The 17,592-nt window shown below is 37.0% G+C and overlaps 1 protein-coding gene across 1 annotated transcript in view; it reads right to left on the minus strand.

Moving 5' to 3' along the window:
* TTC29 (tetratricopeptide repeat domain 29) overlaps window positions 1-15,646 on the minus strand; it is a 255,359-nt gene extending 239,713 nt beyond the window's left edge. Inside the window, exons 1-4 of the mRNA XM_007472002.1 lie at window positions 15,589-15,646; window positions 14,811-14,857; window positions 9,104-9,201; window positions 7,026-7,109 (exon numbers count right to left, since the gene is read on the minus strand). Coding sequence (XP_007472064.1) covers window positions 7,026-7,109; window positions 9,104-9,195 — 176 coding nt within the window. The 5' untranslated portion in view covers window positions 9,196-9,201; window positions 14,811-14,857; window positions 15,589-15,646. The remainder of the gene's footprint in view (window positions 1-7,025; window positions 7,110-9,103; window positions 9,202-14,810; window positions 14,858-15,588) is intronic.
* Window positions 15,647-17,592: the final 1,946 nt, after the last annotated feature.

Here is a 17,592-nt window from a genome sequence, read left to right on the forward strand (position 1 = left end):
AAGCTTTTCTTAATATGGACAGAACACAATATCAGAAACAAAGCTCAACTTAGTAAAGTAATCTTGCCCCATGAATTATATGCATGATGAGGCTTGGTCATTGTTCACCCCACTTTTAATTCCAACTGATTAAACCTCTGTAGTACCTGGGTGCTTATGCCTTTTTACCACTTTGTTCTTCATTACTAAATTTCCCAAATGATTTCTAAATAGAGTGCCATTATGCACTTCCAGGTTTATGAGCTATTGTAGGAAAAGTCACATTCTCTGGCTATATTCTACACATTTCTAAAGCAGTAGGTTTATACTTAAAGCAATCTTACGGTAGTAACAATAAGGTTTAAGCAATTTATAGACATTTTAAGAAACCGTTTACAATAGCTCAGTGGGCTCTGCAAATTATATTTTTAGTACAGCATAAAAAATTCCTGAAAAGTTTACTATAAGTTGAAATTAAAAAAAAATTCCCCTCATTAGTTAGCATTACTGTTTGAAATGTATCTCACTAAAAACTCTGTCTTCTAAACATGATGAATATGATACCTAGCACAAAGTAAATATGTAACTATACATATTTAAAGAAAAATGATAAATTAATATTACTACCTATATCAAGACAAAGTTAATGCAAAATATTTAGGATATTTACATTATAACTTTTAAAAGCCAAAGAAAAATGATCAATGACAGTTAACGATAATAGCTGAAGTGAGAATTGTCTACATGTGTTTCATATAGAGAATCTCTTTTAACTTCCACAAGAAGGTACTATTATTATTATGGTCTCCAAATAGTTGTGGAAATCAAAGATTAGCAAAGTCAGGTAACCTGCAAAAAATTACAGAAGTATTAAGTAGCAAAGCCAAATTTCCAGCTGAGGAAGAAATCATCTCCCCTAACAGCCAGAGCTGCAATGTCATGATTCCTATGCTTTTCCCTTACAAAGAGTTTTTTTAGGTCTATTTAGAGCTGATAAGTTTAAACACCATATGTGAAAATAATATTTTAAAGAAAACTTTTTTTTAACATCTTTATTGGAGTATAATTGCTTTACAATGTTGTTTCTGCTGTATAACAAAGTGAATCAGCTATATGTTTACATATATCCCCATATCCCTTCCCTCTTGCATCTCCCTCCCACCCTTCCTATCCTACCCCTCTAGGTGGTCACAAAGCACCGAGCTGATCTTCCTGTGCTATGCAGCTGTTAAAGCAAACTTTTAAAGAACATAAAGACATAAATGCCTAAGAAATTGGCATTTCTGTGTTCCGCTGACATTTGAAATCTTTCCTCCTTTCGTATTTATTTAGACTTGGCTTTGGTGTAAATTTGAGATCCTTTTTGCACTTATTAAACAATTTTTAAAAGTGCCTTTCAACTGCATTTTTTTAAATTACCAAATTGTAAACTTTATTGATATCAATATTCCTTTTAAAAAATTTATTGTCAAAAATTCTTTTCTTTCCTAGTTTCACAACTTAGAGATCTGCTGTGGAAGACAGTCTCAGAATGTAAATAAGTAAGTAAATAATAAAAATGAAAAGGAGTGGCATCTCTCCTGTGTTCCCATGTGTATTCTCTGCTGTTGCTTTTTTTTATACATTCAGGAGAAAGTAAGGAATAGTTGTCTCTCCACTTCAGAGCACCAAAATCCTGTCTCTTTTTCTTGAATAAGGAAGAAGATCTTAAAACCCAATTTGCTACTTAGAAGGAAAGAGGGTCATCTTCCTTTCCTTCTCTCTCTCTCCTGCCTATTCCTGTTAGTCAAGTGATCATTTATTCAGCAACTGGCATCTTCAGAAAGTTTAACTGGCAAACCTCTGCATGGAATTTAATTTATTACTTTAAAAGAGACGCAAAATGTTTTGAAGAGAAAACAAGATGATATCAAAAAATTATTCAAAAGTAAACAAGATGAATGAAGCAGAGGAAGAGCTCACCTAAAGGGGCCTAAATTCCCATAATGTTATCATGAAATAGTATATCCTGAATAAACATCTGCACCTTGTTACAGATACTTTGAGTGCCTGACCATGGTACAAATCCAAATGCTAAATTTGCTCAAAACAAGTATATCTGTAGTTTGTAAAAGCACCTTTGGAAGACAATTTTGGAATATTTTCAAGATGAAAACCTAAGATGGGCAAAATGCTAATTTACTTTAATTGAGTAAGTATAATACAGTTCAAAGGCAGGAGAGAAAGGCTGTGCTGCCCAAGTGACGCTCAGTAAACACCAATTGGTGACGCTGAAAGATATTCTGAAAGAAAGCAATATCTTAGAGATGTACACAATTTTGAACTAAATCTATTCTTCTGTATAACAGAACTTGATATCTGAAGCAGAAAATAATATTGAGCAGATTAACATTCTCTGTCCCTTGATAATTTTGCTTATTAGTATCCTCATATACACAGCTAAAGCTGTAAAAACTGCCCCCCAGAAAATTTTATTTGAATCTATAAATACACTTTTATTACTTAGCTACTCAGAGCAATTATGATATCATAATAAGTGATACTTTAAGTATCACTTAAATAATGCATTCTGATAATATAGTACAGAATAAAAAAGCACAAAGTACAGAACTACAACATGCTCTTCTTTAGTTGGTAAAGATCAGTTAAATACTATCAATGGACTATTCAACGGCTTATCTAAGAAAGTCAAATTACCAGTGTCAAATATGTTATACTTTAGTACAATACGTTTGAAAAAAATATACCTATTAGGCACAGCAATAATCTGGTCACTTAAAAAGTAATAAAGTATAGTAGAATTCCTTCTGTAAATGTGGATGATAAAAAACTCAGAAGCCCTTTGCCTTTGAACCATTTTACCCCATTCCAAAGTAAAATGATCCCCCATCAATTAGGTTTGACCATTCCAGTAACAACTACTTTAGCTTGTCTTGCTCAATTACTCACTTAAATTTTATACTCTTACTTGTAAACATATAACATTTTTGAGGAATTAAACTTCCTCAATACAACAGTTAAACTAGCTACCTACAACACTGAATTAAAAAATGTTGTAATCAAAAAATATTCACAGCAGGATACCTATTTCATGGTGTTAGTAATCCGACATTTATTCTTCACTAATTTATTCATTTAACAGCAAGTTATTGAGCTCCGCCCACGTGACAGGCCCTGTTTAAGCCCTGGGGACACAGTGGCATACACACAGACATGTTCCTGTCCTGTGGAGCATCCATTCCACTAGGGATGACACAGCTGACGTACAAACTGCCAACAGAAGATGAGGACCAGCTGACTGCAGAAATACACCCAGGTGATTTGACTGGGAATAAGTGTGGGTGGGGTGAGGGCCCCTTGATTATGGGGTCAGGGAATAGCAGACTGAGGTCACATTCAAGGCGACACCTGCATGACAAGAAGTGTCAGCAGTAAGGCCACACTGAAAGGAGTGAATGGTAGGGAGAATGGGGGATAAGGCCAGAGAGGTCAGCAAAGTCCAAATCACACACAGCTTTAGGTCATGATGAAGAGTTTAGAGTTTATCATAAGACCAATGGGAAGCTCTTGGAGGGTTTTAAGCAGGTGAGTGTCCCCATGATCTAATTTTTAAAAGGTCATTCTGGTGGCTGAATTGTGGTGGAATTCAAGGGGATTTTAGAAGAGCAAGTAGGAGACTCTTCTAGTGATCTTGGCAAGAGATGATGGTGACTATGCAATGAAGAGAATAGATGAACACAGGATAAGTTTTGGAGTTATATCTGATAGTACATACTGATGGATTAGATGGCGGAGTGGTGGTGAAGGCAAGGTGAAACTCAAGGCTGCCTTGGTACCATTTACTGAACTGAGGGAAGACTGGGGGAGGGATATTGCGGGGGGGAGTGTGAGGGGCAGCAGAGGTAAAGCAAGAGTCCAGTGGGGGGCCATGTTAGCCTTGGAATATGTATTAAAAATCCAAGTAAATATGTCAAGGAGGTAGTAGGATATAAAAATTTGAAGCTTAATGGAGAGGTCAGGGCTGGATTCATAAATGTGATAGCCATCAGGTATTGCTTGTATTTAAAGCTATAGGACTAGATCTAGGTAGAGAGTGTAGCTGGAGTAGAGGGTCAAAGACCCACCCCTAGAACAATCCACCACTGAGAGTTTGAAAACAGAAAAGCAGCCAGCAAAGGAGACTGAAGGCAGCATAGTTGAAGAGTTTGGAGGAAAACCATAGAACATGGCATCCTGGAAGCCACAAGCACAGAATGTTCAAGGAGAGAGTATTCAACTCTATCAAATAATGTGAAGACATCAAGCAAGATGAGGACAGAAACATGACCATTAGATGTGATAAAAATGGAGGACATCAGTCACAGTAAACAGATTTCAGTGAGTTCTGGGTCTGGAAATCTATTTAGAGTCAATTGAGGTAAGAATGGGATGTGGAAAGATGTAGACAATGCTTCTGGTTACTGCGAAGGGTACAGAAAAATAGGGTAGAAACTGGAGGAGGATAAGAAGTCAAGGGAGATACTAGGGTAGATACGAATGCTAGGGAGATTGCTTCAGTGGAAAAGGAGAAACTGATGATATAGCAAGAAGACACATTTAACTGTGGAGAAAGTCTTGGAACAAGTAAGAGGGGATGGTATCCAGAGCACAAGTAGAGACATCATCCTTAGACAAGAACAGGAACTCTCCACCCATTGCAATAGGAGGGACACAGAGTGTGAGTTTACGTATTAGTAGGTTGGTATGTTTTGGAGTAGATGATGAAGTGTTATTCTGGGACTAGACAAAGAACACATCCATATTACAGGATATCAAAGCTAGTGTACATGAATTATGTAAGTATATATTTCTGTTATCATCTTAGGGAAGAATAAGGCAGTTTAGAGAAGAATTTGAGAATATATCTTAGATACTGCTTTTGCCTGATTGGAAATTTGATTCACCAATTTCTCCCCTTTATATTCTTGTATACTGAGGATCTGTGATGCACCAATTTGATCATTTTGTAATGCTAACAGATAGGGAATCAAACTCAAAATCTGTCTTCTTTGGCAAGTTTTATCCAACATCTTAGTTTTCTCTGATTTTTTTCCAGACCTCTAGGCTGCACCTCACAGTATAATTATGCAACTCATTCATTGCATATTTATTTCCTGCTTGTATTATTTCAAATAGAGACAAGGATAAGACCAAGTACTTTATACTAAAATAACACTGTTTTCCCCTCTGTGAAAAACCTAGTGTTAGATATAAAGTAGGCACTTAATGAATGCTTGCTGACCAATTTATCTTTTAGAGTTCAACGGCTGATAAAAAGTTTTACACAGAAATTCTTTGGAATATGCATAATTCCTCATGGCACCTGCTGGGTGCTGCTGAGAGATGCTGAAATCAATTTTCTCCTTTACATGCTATTCAATTTGTTTGGGGCAAGGTCTACAAGGTACATCAATCAGGAGCATAATAGTGAGCCAAGTACAAGTTACCTTCCTACTAAGGTTTGCACCCACTATCTTTGAACTTTGATATAAAAAAGTATTCAAGTGTAGGAAGCTTTAAGGAGAATTCAGCAGTAAGGGTTGAGAATTACCCAGGGCTACTTGTGTTCTGTAGCATAATATGGATTTGAAATCAATTCGGTAATATCCTTAGTGAAAAAAAATAATATCTGTAACAGAACACTCATTAACATAGCCTATTTTGCATTGTCTTATAATAATGTTTTCTTCAGTGCAGACTGAAAGCAGATTTTAAGTATATAGATGTCTAATTTGTTAAAATATGTGAAGCACAAGTTTAATTCCAAATTTAATTTCTAATTCTTAAGCCAATTATAGCTATTTAGATATCACTATATTTAAATCACAAAGCAAATATCACTCATATATATTTTTCTTTTAAGAAGGAATTGTATCATCAGACAACACTGACCTTTAATTTTGTCCAACAGGCTACCATGGAAAGCTAATGAATTAGCAATTAGAATAGCAGTTAAAAACCAAAGGTCCCAGATATTACACTTGGCAGTCAATACAACTCCAAGGAAGACAGTGATTAGAGCTACTATAAATTTTGTCACTCTATAAAATAAAGCAGCTACTGATAGAATGAACTATTCCATTTTTCCATGCTATACGCATACTGACAATTATCTAATGAAATATATCAAGAGACTTAGAATTTTAGACTATGTGAAAACCTATACCAAAACCATCAATAGGAGTACCCTATCAGTGGAATCCCATAGCACTGGGCAACATTAATAGAGACAATCTTTTAAAAGCATTTATTGTATAAAATATTTTTGAATAGTTGAATCATTTAATGAATTCTGTAAGATGCATGTACATATATAAGATTTCTATTTGTCAATACTTACATATAAAAATCTGGTAACAGAGTCACCAAGTCTATAGGTAAGAAATATTAAACCTGTTTAGCTATTATTCTAGGTTTCTATTTATTTCTCACTAACCTACTTGGATTTTTATACTGTTTTTACTCAGATCATAAATTAGGTTCTGACTAGCCGTAAAATGGCAAAGTTTACTTTGTTCATTAAAAAAATAAATCCAGGCAATTTAGAATTATTTTTAAATTAACCAATAAACTATGATCCATTAATTCTTTTTGTGGGTTCTTGACAGGAGAGAGAATATACATTAGTAAGGGATTTTTTTTTAAAATCACCAGGAAAAAAAGATATATGAATCCTTCTCTTAAAGTGTTTTTTTCTCCCCCATGGAGGCAATATACCTTAAAATGGAAGTTATTAAGCAATTAATGACACAGAATTAACTAAAATATTGCAAATATGATAGTATAATATTTTGGTAAATATGAGAATTTTGAAAGTCATAAAATTAAAGACTGATATGTGTAAGATCAATAGACATGATTTATCACTATTTAATATGAGCTTTAATTTTTAAATGCTATCTTCCAATGAAAAAGTGGACTGCCCAGGAAAATTGAAATTTCAATAAAGAATCAAGACAGAATAAACAAACTTTATATTAAAGTACCTTTAAGAGGTATATACTTACGCAGCAACCTCCTCTTTTGACAATCCTTTGAAATTCACCTCCAGATAATGATCTATGTCGTCTTTTTCTTTGATCAATTGAGACCTAAATGAAATGGAAAGAAATAATAAAGCACTGCCTTAAATCGAGTTGAAAAGCTACCAAACATATAAAATGCCACCAGAAGAACAGAAATATTCTGGGGACAATATCATAGATAATAAATGTTCTGTAAAAGCTATACAGTTAGGTTGTTCATTGATAATTTCAAAATTTTAATTTTCTTGAATGGAAAGAGGCAGAGAAGAATACTAACCTCAGTGTGTAAAGAGATAAAACACCAACACATTAAAATACTCTGCATTCTTAAGTAAATAGGGTTTTCTCCTCAAAGCATTATAAGATCTTCCATTTTATTCATTTTCTCTCACAATATAACTTTCCAGCTACAGAAGTCAGATTCTGTTTGGCACATGATCTTGAACTAATAATATTTATTTGATACAAATGTGTTAAAATTATTGGTTGCAAACATTACAGAATTTTGCTCTGACATGCTGTTTGAGTGGTTTTTAAAATCACACATAAAACTCAAATTATTATTAAAAGTTCAAGGTGAAAGTGATTTTAAGAAGACTTTAATGAGAAATATATTACACATGTAGTATGTTCAATCTTCATACACGTGGCACCTTTAAAAATAAGCAGCCTATGAACATCTTATGACAATAGGAGTATGGGATACACAGATACCTTTTTATTCAGAAGCTAATGGAGAATGTTGATACAAAGCTTTGCCTTAAATGGTTATGATAAAAATGTTTTTCTTCAATAAAATGAATACAAAAAATTTTTTCTTTAAAATCTCTCTTATTCTAGGGATGTGAGACTGGGCTATGTTTTTGCTCGTGTTGAAAAGAAAATGTAACTCAATTATTACAAAAGACAGGAAGAAGAAGCTAGCTATTTCAGATTTTGTAAATACTTCACATTATTCAAAAGGAAAATGGAAAATAAGAATGTATATACTGGAATTATGCATCTATTGAAAATTTTCTGTTTTTCACATTATTTGAAAATAAAATTACAATTTTCTACACTTCTATTTTAGTATTTCTACAGTTTTCAATTCTATTACCAAAGAACTTTGATGGTAGTCTAGCTGAATGTATTTATTTTGGTCCAGGGGCTTTGGTCTTTGCCAGAAATACCAAAAATGAGGTATGGTCCTTCTCAGAACAAAGTAGTCTCATAATACTTTGATCATTATGCCTTGTAGGAATTGAAAGGCAAGCATAAAAAAAAAATCAAACCTATATATAGGTTTTAATTTTCTTGAGTGGAAAGAGGCAGGGAAGAATACTAACCTCAGTGTGTAAACAAATAAAACACCAACACATTAAAATACTCTGCATTCTTAAGTAAATGGGTTTTTCTCCACATCCACCTATCCTATATATAGGTTTATATTGACAAATAATATGTGCATTACTAAAAATCAATAAAACTATAAGTGGAAATTTCTAAATAACACAATCTTAGTTAATATTCATAATTGTGATAAAATACATCAAGTTCCTGCCCTGCAGTTTTTTGGCTGCATTTGAAAACTCCATAAGCTCAGCAGACATTCACAGGCAGTGGTGGTTCGATGATGCATTTTCAAGCCCCAGGATCATTTCACGATCTAAATCGTGCCTGCCAGTTTACCCTGGTAGTAAGACTGTGTCACCCTTCCTCCAAAACAGAAATCAGTGCTTGGGACCTTGTGGTTTAGATGCCATACATCTTTCATGCCTAAAGTTTCTGCTTTCGATTCTCCACACGTATTTTAAAAAGGAAATGTATTTCCAAAGCTTTACAGGAAGCACAATATAATGGTAATAGAAAATAAAATGATCAAATGAGTGCTAGCCTGCTAAATAAATATATTCTTAATCTTTGAATGAGGTTCATCAATCCTTCTGAAACAGCAAATTTGAATATAACAGTATACTTCTGTTTTCAAACAATTTTGTTTTCTGAGATATGTTATTTACATTTTTTACTGCAAGAAATTCGTTCTGTAGGAATAAAAAATGAAAGCCAGGGTCACATACCTTGGAATTGTTCTGGGGGAACATGGCCGCTTCTGTCTGGCTAAGGCCGTAAGCTTTGGGCGTGTCATGCGCAGTGCGGGCAGGGTGGTCATTTTGGACTACCAAAAAAAAAAACCAGAAATGGTATTTTAAAGAATAAATCATTCAAAGAATCTTTTAAGACATTATTAGAGATCCACAGTCAGTTGTCTGAGCTGAGAATGCCTCTGTGTGTAGATCTATAGCTCTGTTATTCAGTCATGAAGCTCAGAGAGTGAATTCTGCAGGTTACTTCTCTCATTATTTTCTTCTACTATCTGCCTTTTGGCCAATTTATTACTTGTCTGCATCTCCATCACAAAGTGGAAAAGGAGAAAATCTGATAAATGCTTTGAAGATTCAGACAATTAGGAGCTTTGTTATGGGTTTTGTTAGTGGAGCTGGTTGCAATTAAAAAGTGAAGATTTTTAGGACAGCTATAGATTTCAAATGCTCATGCTTTTCTCTCCTGTTACAATCAATAATTAAAATTTTTTCATTCTTTGCTGTCTTCTAAAAACCTTCTCACTCACAAATAAAGCCTTTCCCTTAGAAGTGATAAATGCTAAGAACAATTCTCAACAAGGAGACAGCTTCCCTGAGAGAGCACATAGCTACAACAGTGTACAGATCACTTCAAAATGTAGTGGTTTAATCGCACCAAAAAGAATAAAATACCTAGGAATAAACCTACCTAAGGAGGCAAAAGACCTGTACTCTGAAACCTATAAGATGCTGATGAAAGAAGTTGAAGACAATACAAACAGATGGAAAGATACACCATGTTCTTGGATTGGAAGAATAAATATTGTTAAAATGACCGTACTACCCATGGCAATCTACAGATTCAATGCAATCCCTATCAAATTACCAATGGTATTTTTTCACAAAACTGGAACAAAAAATTTGAGAATATGTATGGAAATACTAAAGACCCCAAAGAGCCAAAACAATCTTGAGAAAGAATGGAGCTGGAGGAATCACACTCCCTGATTTCACACTATACTACAAAGCTACAGCAATCAAAACAGTATACCAGCACAAAAACAGACACAAAGATCAATGGAACAGTATAGAAAGCCCAGAAATAAATCCACACTCTTATGGTCAACAAATCTATGATGAAGGAGGTGAGAATATACAATGGAAAAAAGGCAACCTCTTCAATAAGTGGTGCTGGGAAAACTGGACAGTTACATGTAAAAGAATGAGATTAGAACATTCTCTAACACCATATTAAACTCAAAATTAAACTCAAAATGGATTAAAGACCTAAATGTAAGACTGGATATAAAGTTCCTAGAGGAAAACATAGGCAGAACATTCTTTGACATAAATTGCAGCAATATTTTTTTGGATCTGTCTCCCAGAGTAATGGAAACAAAAGCAAAGATAAACAAATAGCACCTAATTAAACTTAAAAGACTTTGCACAGCAAAGGAAACCATAAACAAAATGAAAAGACAACCTATGAAATGAGAGAAAATATTTGCAAACAATGTGACCGACAAGGGATTAATTTCCAAAATGTACAAATAGCTCATACAGCTCAATATCAAAAAAGCAAACAACCCAATCAAAAAATGGGCAGAGACCTAAATAGACATTTCTCCGAAGAAGACATACAGATGGCCAACAGGCACATGAAAAGATGCTCAACGTCACTAATTATTAGAGAAATACAAATCAAAAGTACAATGAGGTGTCACCTCACACGAGTCAGAATGGCCATCATAAAAAAGCCTGCAAGTAATAAATGCTGGAGAGAGTGTTAAAAAAAAGGAAATCTCCTACACTGTGGGTAGGAATGTAAATTGGTGCAGCCACTATGGAAAACAGTATGGAGTTTCCTTTCTATCTAAAAATAGAGTTACCATATGATCCAGCAATCCCATTCCTGGGCATATATCTGGAAAAGATGAAAACTCTAAATCAAAAAGATACATGCACCCCCATGTTCACAGCAGCACTATTTACAATAGCCAAGACATGGGAGCAACCTAAATGCCCATTGACCAATGAATGGATAAAGAAGATATGATACACATACACACACACCACACACACACACACACACACACACACAGAGTGGAAATATTACTCAGCCATAAAAAGAATGAAATAATGCCATTTGCAGCAACACGGATGGACCTAGAGATTATGGACCTAAGTGAAGTAAGTCAGAGAAAGACAAATATCATATGATATTACTTATATATGGAATCTTAAAAAAAAATGATACAAATGACCTTATTTACAAAATGGAAATAGACTCACAGATGCAGTAAAAAAAATCTTATGGTTACCAAAGGGGAAAAGGGGAGGGATAAATTAGAAATTTGGGATTAACAGATACACACTACTATATATAAAATAGATAAACAATAGGATCTACTGTAGAGCACAAGGAACCACATTCAGTACCTTGTAATAACCTATACTGGAAAAGAATTTGAAAAAGAATATACATATATATATTAATATATATATATAATTGAATCACTTTGCTATATACTTGAAACATTGTAAATCAACTATACTTCAACTAAAAAAATGTAGTGGTTTAAAACAATAATCAAAGTAAAAAAAAGTCTTTTACTTTATGTGGGTCAGGAATTAGGAGAAAGCACAATGAGAATGGATGGCTTTTCTCTCCTCAATTTTGACTGGGGCCTCTGCTGGGAAGACTCAGAAGCATGGGGGTAACTCAGTGGTGGGAAACAGGAATTTTCTGTAAGGTCTTCACTCATGTAACTGGTGGCTGATGCTACTAGCTGGGACCTCAGCTGGGGCTGTCTGTCAGAACACATACATGTGACCTCCTCATACAGCTTGGGCTTCCTCTCAGCATGGCAACCTCAGACTTCTTAGGTGGCAGCTCAGGGCTCCAAAGGCAAGTACCCAAAGAAAAGCCAGATGGAAGCTGTATCCCCTTCTAGGGCCTGGCTTTGGAAGTCACATAGCATCTCTTCCACTGTAAAAATCGGCTGCTCGCCAGTAGCCAAGGGACGAATAAGAGCAGAAAAAGATGAAGTCAGAGAAGCTAAGAAGAAATCTGGTGCTGTTCTGATGGTATAGGGTCTTGAAGGTTACTGTAAAAAAAATGTGACTTTTACTCTGATTGGAGGATTTTGAGCCCAGGAGTGACATGGTCTGAGTTACACCTTGAAAGGATTACTCTGGCTTCTCTTTTGGACTTAGACTGTAGGGCGCAGAAGGAAAGGCAGCGGAGGCCAGTTGGAGGTTGCTGTGAAATCTGGGTGACAGAGAATGGTAGAGGTGGACAGACATGGTCACAGCCGAGGTAGTACCATCTGTGGCCAGCAGAGACAAGATATTCCTCTAGTGCTACAAAGCCATGGGGGGATGGAGGGTGGAAAGCAATGAGATTTGAGGGAAAATCTTTTGAAATTCAGTGTAGAAATAGGCAGTGTTTTGTTTCTGAAAAAAAGATTATTACTCCAGCCTGAAAATAATTATTCACATAATTAAAGAGAATATTCTAATGGAGATCAGTGTCATGATATAACAGAATCCTGATATTACCCAGATTATCCGTGCATGGTATGATCCATGAAATATAAGGTCAACTTATTTTTATACAGTTATAGCTTCAAAGCATTCAGTCTAAACAGCAAGTGTTAGTCCTCTCCTCTGAAACAAACATTAGAAACATAATGTATTATACTCCATAACTTCCTAATATAGTGACTTAACTCTTTTGTATTTAAAAAAAACCTATTTTTCTGATCACATGTTATATCAACTCTTTGAGTTAACTGGATAACCAGAACTTACTAAATGGCAACATTACGTAGAACATGTGGTAAGTTAAAACTAACAGGATTAGACCTTGTGTACAGATTTGAAGGGCAAAGGCACCCCAAACCTACCTCTTGTAAGCCTATTTCAGAGAAGCTGTGAAGACTCTACGTTCCAGAGTCCTCCAAGGATATGGAGCAAATCTGGGCCATCTCAGGTCTTAACCCAGACCTCTCTGCCCCCAGGAGATTTGGAAAGGGAAAGAAACAATGCCTGTGCTGGCTTCAGCACGCAGGTCCTTCCCTGACAAATTAAGACTTTGTTCTGAGAGCTCCCACTTTGGTCACCAAGGGCACTGGGCAGAGGTATCTCTGCATAATTGCAGGGACCTTTGAAGGGTTCCCCAAGGAACTTCAAAACGAGAAAAGAGTACTTGTAATTTCTCCCCAAACTAGGAAGACCCACCTACTTGTACACAGATAGAGGGATCAAACCCCAGAAGCTCCGATCCATCTCACATTTCCCATCAAGGTGTATAAGCCTCCCAAGAACTGGCCTACCAGGTTGGGACATAAAATTTATCCTTATTGATGTTTACTTGGGTCAGGCTGTTTTTCCTAGAAAATATAAGCCTCTAATGAAATCTCATGCAAATGTTATATACAAGGAGAGGAAAACGTCTTCTTTGTCACCCAGATCAACTGCGATTTTTCTTTTTCAAAATCAGAGTCAACGTTTCCAACCATTAAAGTTTCAGCTGCCAGTTCCTTCATTTTGCTCCTCTCTGATCTGAGAACATTAGCAGCAGGAGCACCTTTACTCTTAAATTTAGTTTAATGTAAGTATTGCAAGGCCTGCTGGCAAGCCTCAAGGCACAACTCTGAATGGGGGTGGTCAGGGCAGAATGATAAAGTGGGTGCTACTGCAGGAAGGGGAATGGTTCAGATTCAGGTATATAAGGGAGGATAATGAGAGGTACTACTCTGGCTGGTACCAAAATGAGCTTAGCCCCAGGAGGTTAGGGTGACGCAGTCTGTTAGGGGACCGAGAGGCAGCTCCCCCAGTGCTACCAAACGGGCAGTCTACTCGGGCCACCACAGGTGCTGAGACAAAGATCAAAAGGCTGCCTTTAGCCATTCCACTCTTGGTATTCAGAAGAGATTTGGTGGATTCTCTGATCTCCTGGTTGGCTCTTGTATCACAGTTACAGTCTCTAAGTTTGGCCCGCACATGCAAAAACAAACGAGAATGGAGAAATACAGGATAAAAGGTTTGAGAGGGATGGATCAGGCTGAATGTGTCCCATGTTGTGAGTTTAAATTTCTGGTCCCCAGGTAAAATTCTTCAAAGAGTAGCCCTCTTGCTCATGATCCCCAGAGATCCTTACCAGGAAACACAAAGGAGGGGGAGGCCTAGAGTTGTATAGGCAGAGGCTACCTGGGAGTAACTATGTCTGAGGCTGATGACCACTGTCTCCAGAATTCAGTCATTTTGGGGTAAAAGCTGAAATGTGAGAAATAAAGCCAATAAACCACAGCAAGCAAATGTATCATGTGTCATCAAGAGAGTTCAAAATAAATATGATTTTACTATCCCCAACAAAATCATTGATAAGAATTGGAACTTTTCATATTATCACCATAAGCTCTTTTACTATGAAAGTTTAAAGAAAACTACAGAAGAAATATCAATAATCTGCTCCTGAAAAGAGTAAAAAAAAAAATCACATAAAATAGCTTAAAGAGTCAGTAAATGTTTATCCCTTGTATCATAATTTTTGCATACATCTAGCATTCTGTGGTAGGTTATTAGGTTGTTAAATAAATAGAAATCACACATTTCCTACTAACTAACATTTATTGACAGTTAAATCAAAATTTAAAGTGGGAAAAGTGTTTGAAGGCAGGCCATGTTTCATTTGACTTACATTTGGAGATTACTGCTGAATGCCTCTCCAGGCTTACAGACTTCAGCCTGAAAATTTGGAAGCAAAGAATAACAGCAAAGGAGAGAAGGAAAAAAGTTAAAAATTAGTTAAAAGAATAACCCCCCTTCCTGCTCCAAATAATGGAATAAGATTTATTCATACAACAAAAACCAGGTACTTACTTTACAGTTAGATAAACTTAAAAAAAAAAATCCTGCTGTGATAGATGACTTATGTCGATGATTAAAGATGCAAACCATAAAGATGCAAACCATACAAAGTATAGCTCCTATGGAAGAAACTAATCACTAAGTCAATGAAATGCCAATACATCTGAAATATGTATGTGTTTTGATATATTCTTATACAAATGTGACATTAGGGATCTCTCAAACTTATGACAGACTGGGTTATCTACCAAAACCGAGGGCATCTCAGTTCCCTTGCGCTCCCATCCAGTGCTAAACAGGACTAATTGATTTATTCCTACTCCTGTTTAGTTTTTCCGTTGCCCTCACAGGGTGAACTGGGCGGCAAGAAGAGCGCCTTTCTGCGTTCCTCCTTCTATGCATTTCTTGAAGTAAATGGTGAGGGCCTTGGCTCAGGAAGCTTGAGCCCCTAGATTGACGGAGGAAGGTCTGTCGGGGTCAGGGCAAGGACTGCCTGAAAGAACGACTCGTCTCTTCTAAGAGCTCATCACGAACCTCGTCACGAACCTCGAGGGACTAGCCCTGGTGAACAGCTCTGGTTTTCCGTTCCGCCTAAGCGTGTCCCCGACCGCGGGCAGGTGCTAGGCGCCGGCGCTGCCCTCTCCTCCCGCGGTAGTTTCCGCACCCTGCAGAGCAGGCGCAGAGAGAGGACGCGAGTGCGTTTCCAGGGACACAGAGGGGGCGGGGAGGGTCGGGCGGGGGCGGAGTTAGGCTAAACCGGGATTCGGGATTGGGGCAGTTTCCTGGCTCGTCGGGCACGGGGGCGGAGCCTAGAGGGGATGGAGCCTACTGAGCGCTGTGCGGCGTCTCCAGACCCAGCAGGCTTTTCCCGCCAGACTGCTCTCAGAAGTTAGACTTCTTTCAGAAATTAGTTCACGCAACCGAAGAGCCTCGAATTTGCCGCCCTGAATCATTTCCTTCACGGCACCGAATCCTCAGTATTTTGCAACATTTCCCTGTCGTCCACAGATTGATGGAAAAACGATCAGGCTGGGAATCAAGACCCTCAAGACCCGAAGTCACTTTAACCAGCTGAATAAGTCCTTCCTTAGCCTCTGTTGCTGTCAGAACCATCTTTTTCCAGCCCCATGCAAATACCTTTCCCAATCCTGTCTCCAGAAAGAGAATCCAATTTTGAGTTGTGGTGAGCTAAAAACCCAAGGTCTCTTACATAGACTCCTCCTCCGTCCTGTCTTTATATGTATATATTTAAAAATTTCCCTGAAACTCAGGATTTTATATTTACACCCAATTAATGTCAGCCTGTTAATCCCAGCCCATGCTTTCATCCCTCCTCTCACATATAAATGTAAGAAAGTGAGCTTCCTAGCTCATTGTCGTATACAGATAGAGGGCAAGAGAGTGAGGCTGTTGTTTATTACTCCACCAAATATAGATGTGCTGGAAGGCAAGGCTTTTATTCATTGCCTACTGTCACGCACTGTAGGAAAGCCAGCAATACTGCTCACACCAATCATTCTACTAACCATAAATCGATTCTATTTGGACTACAAGCATAACAACCATAACCACACTTTCATTCCAACATCTAATTTGCTGCAATAAATTACTAAATTATTTCCACCAAGTAAATTTACACTATACATTCAATTGATCACTGTGACTATCTGACTAGGCTCCATGCGATCCCTCACATCAGTAAGGATCATTCTATTCTCATGAACTCATTTCCCAGTTTCTAGCAGCACCTTAACACAACTCCACGGTGACCTGTGTTAATTCTGTTCCAGTCCTTCCTGCCTTTTCAGGTTCGATGTCTGTGAATTCCATGCACCTTCCTTCCTACATGAGACTCTTCCAGCGTGGCTTTTTGGAGGCTCCTTCCTGCCTCTTTGGACTTATTCCTCCTGCTTTGCTGTTTTTTCACTGGCAGTTCTTTGGCTAATTCTCTTTCTCCTCTGCTTAGCACAAGATTTCGTAGAACTAGGGAATTCAGTTAGAGAACATTGTTTGCAAGTGGCAGAAAAATCTGACTCAAACTGTTTTAAGGCAAAAATGAAAACAGGTTGTTTTCTACAACAAAAGGATGCAATTTTATCTAGAGGCTCAGGACCTTATGAAAACTTTGAGGACCCTACAACACACACACAGAATTAACTGAACAGAGTTCATCTCTCCCTCTCTCTATTCCTTCCCTTAGACCTACTTTTTTAATGAGTATTACTTTGCATGGTGCTTGGTTTAAACGAGTAAATCTCCAGTGAAAGATTGTGAGCTCTTTGAGAGCAAAGACTGTCTTATTTTTCTCTGAATTCCCTGGAATGATACAGGGGTTAGTATATAGTATGTGTTCAAAAATATTTTTTGAGTTAATTGAATGAGTAACAGAACGGATAGAAGTTCTTCGAGCTGATTCTTCCATATATAATTCTTCTCATTACTTCCTCTCCCTTCCCCACCTAGAACTGGGAATAATGGCGCACTCTGTCCAAGAAGATGCACACATCATTTCTTGGTACATCTCATCGGCAAGAACTTCATCACATTGCCACCTTTAGCTTCAAGAGCAGTTGGAAAATTTGATCTTTATTTTGTGTAGCCATATGACTTGC

Source organism: Lipotes vexillifer, unplaced genomic scaffold (assembly GCF_000442215.2).
Source record: "Lipotes vexillifer unplaced genomic scaffold, Lipotes_vexillifer_v1.1 scaffold269, whole genome shotgun sequence".
Classification (NCBI taxonomy): domain Eukaryota; kingdom Metazoa; phylum Chordata; class Mammalia; order Artiodactyla; family Lipotidae; genus Lipotes; species Lipotes vexillifer.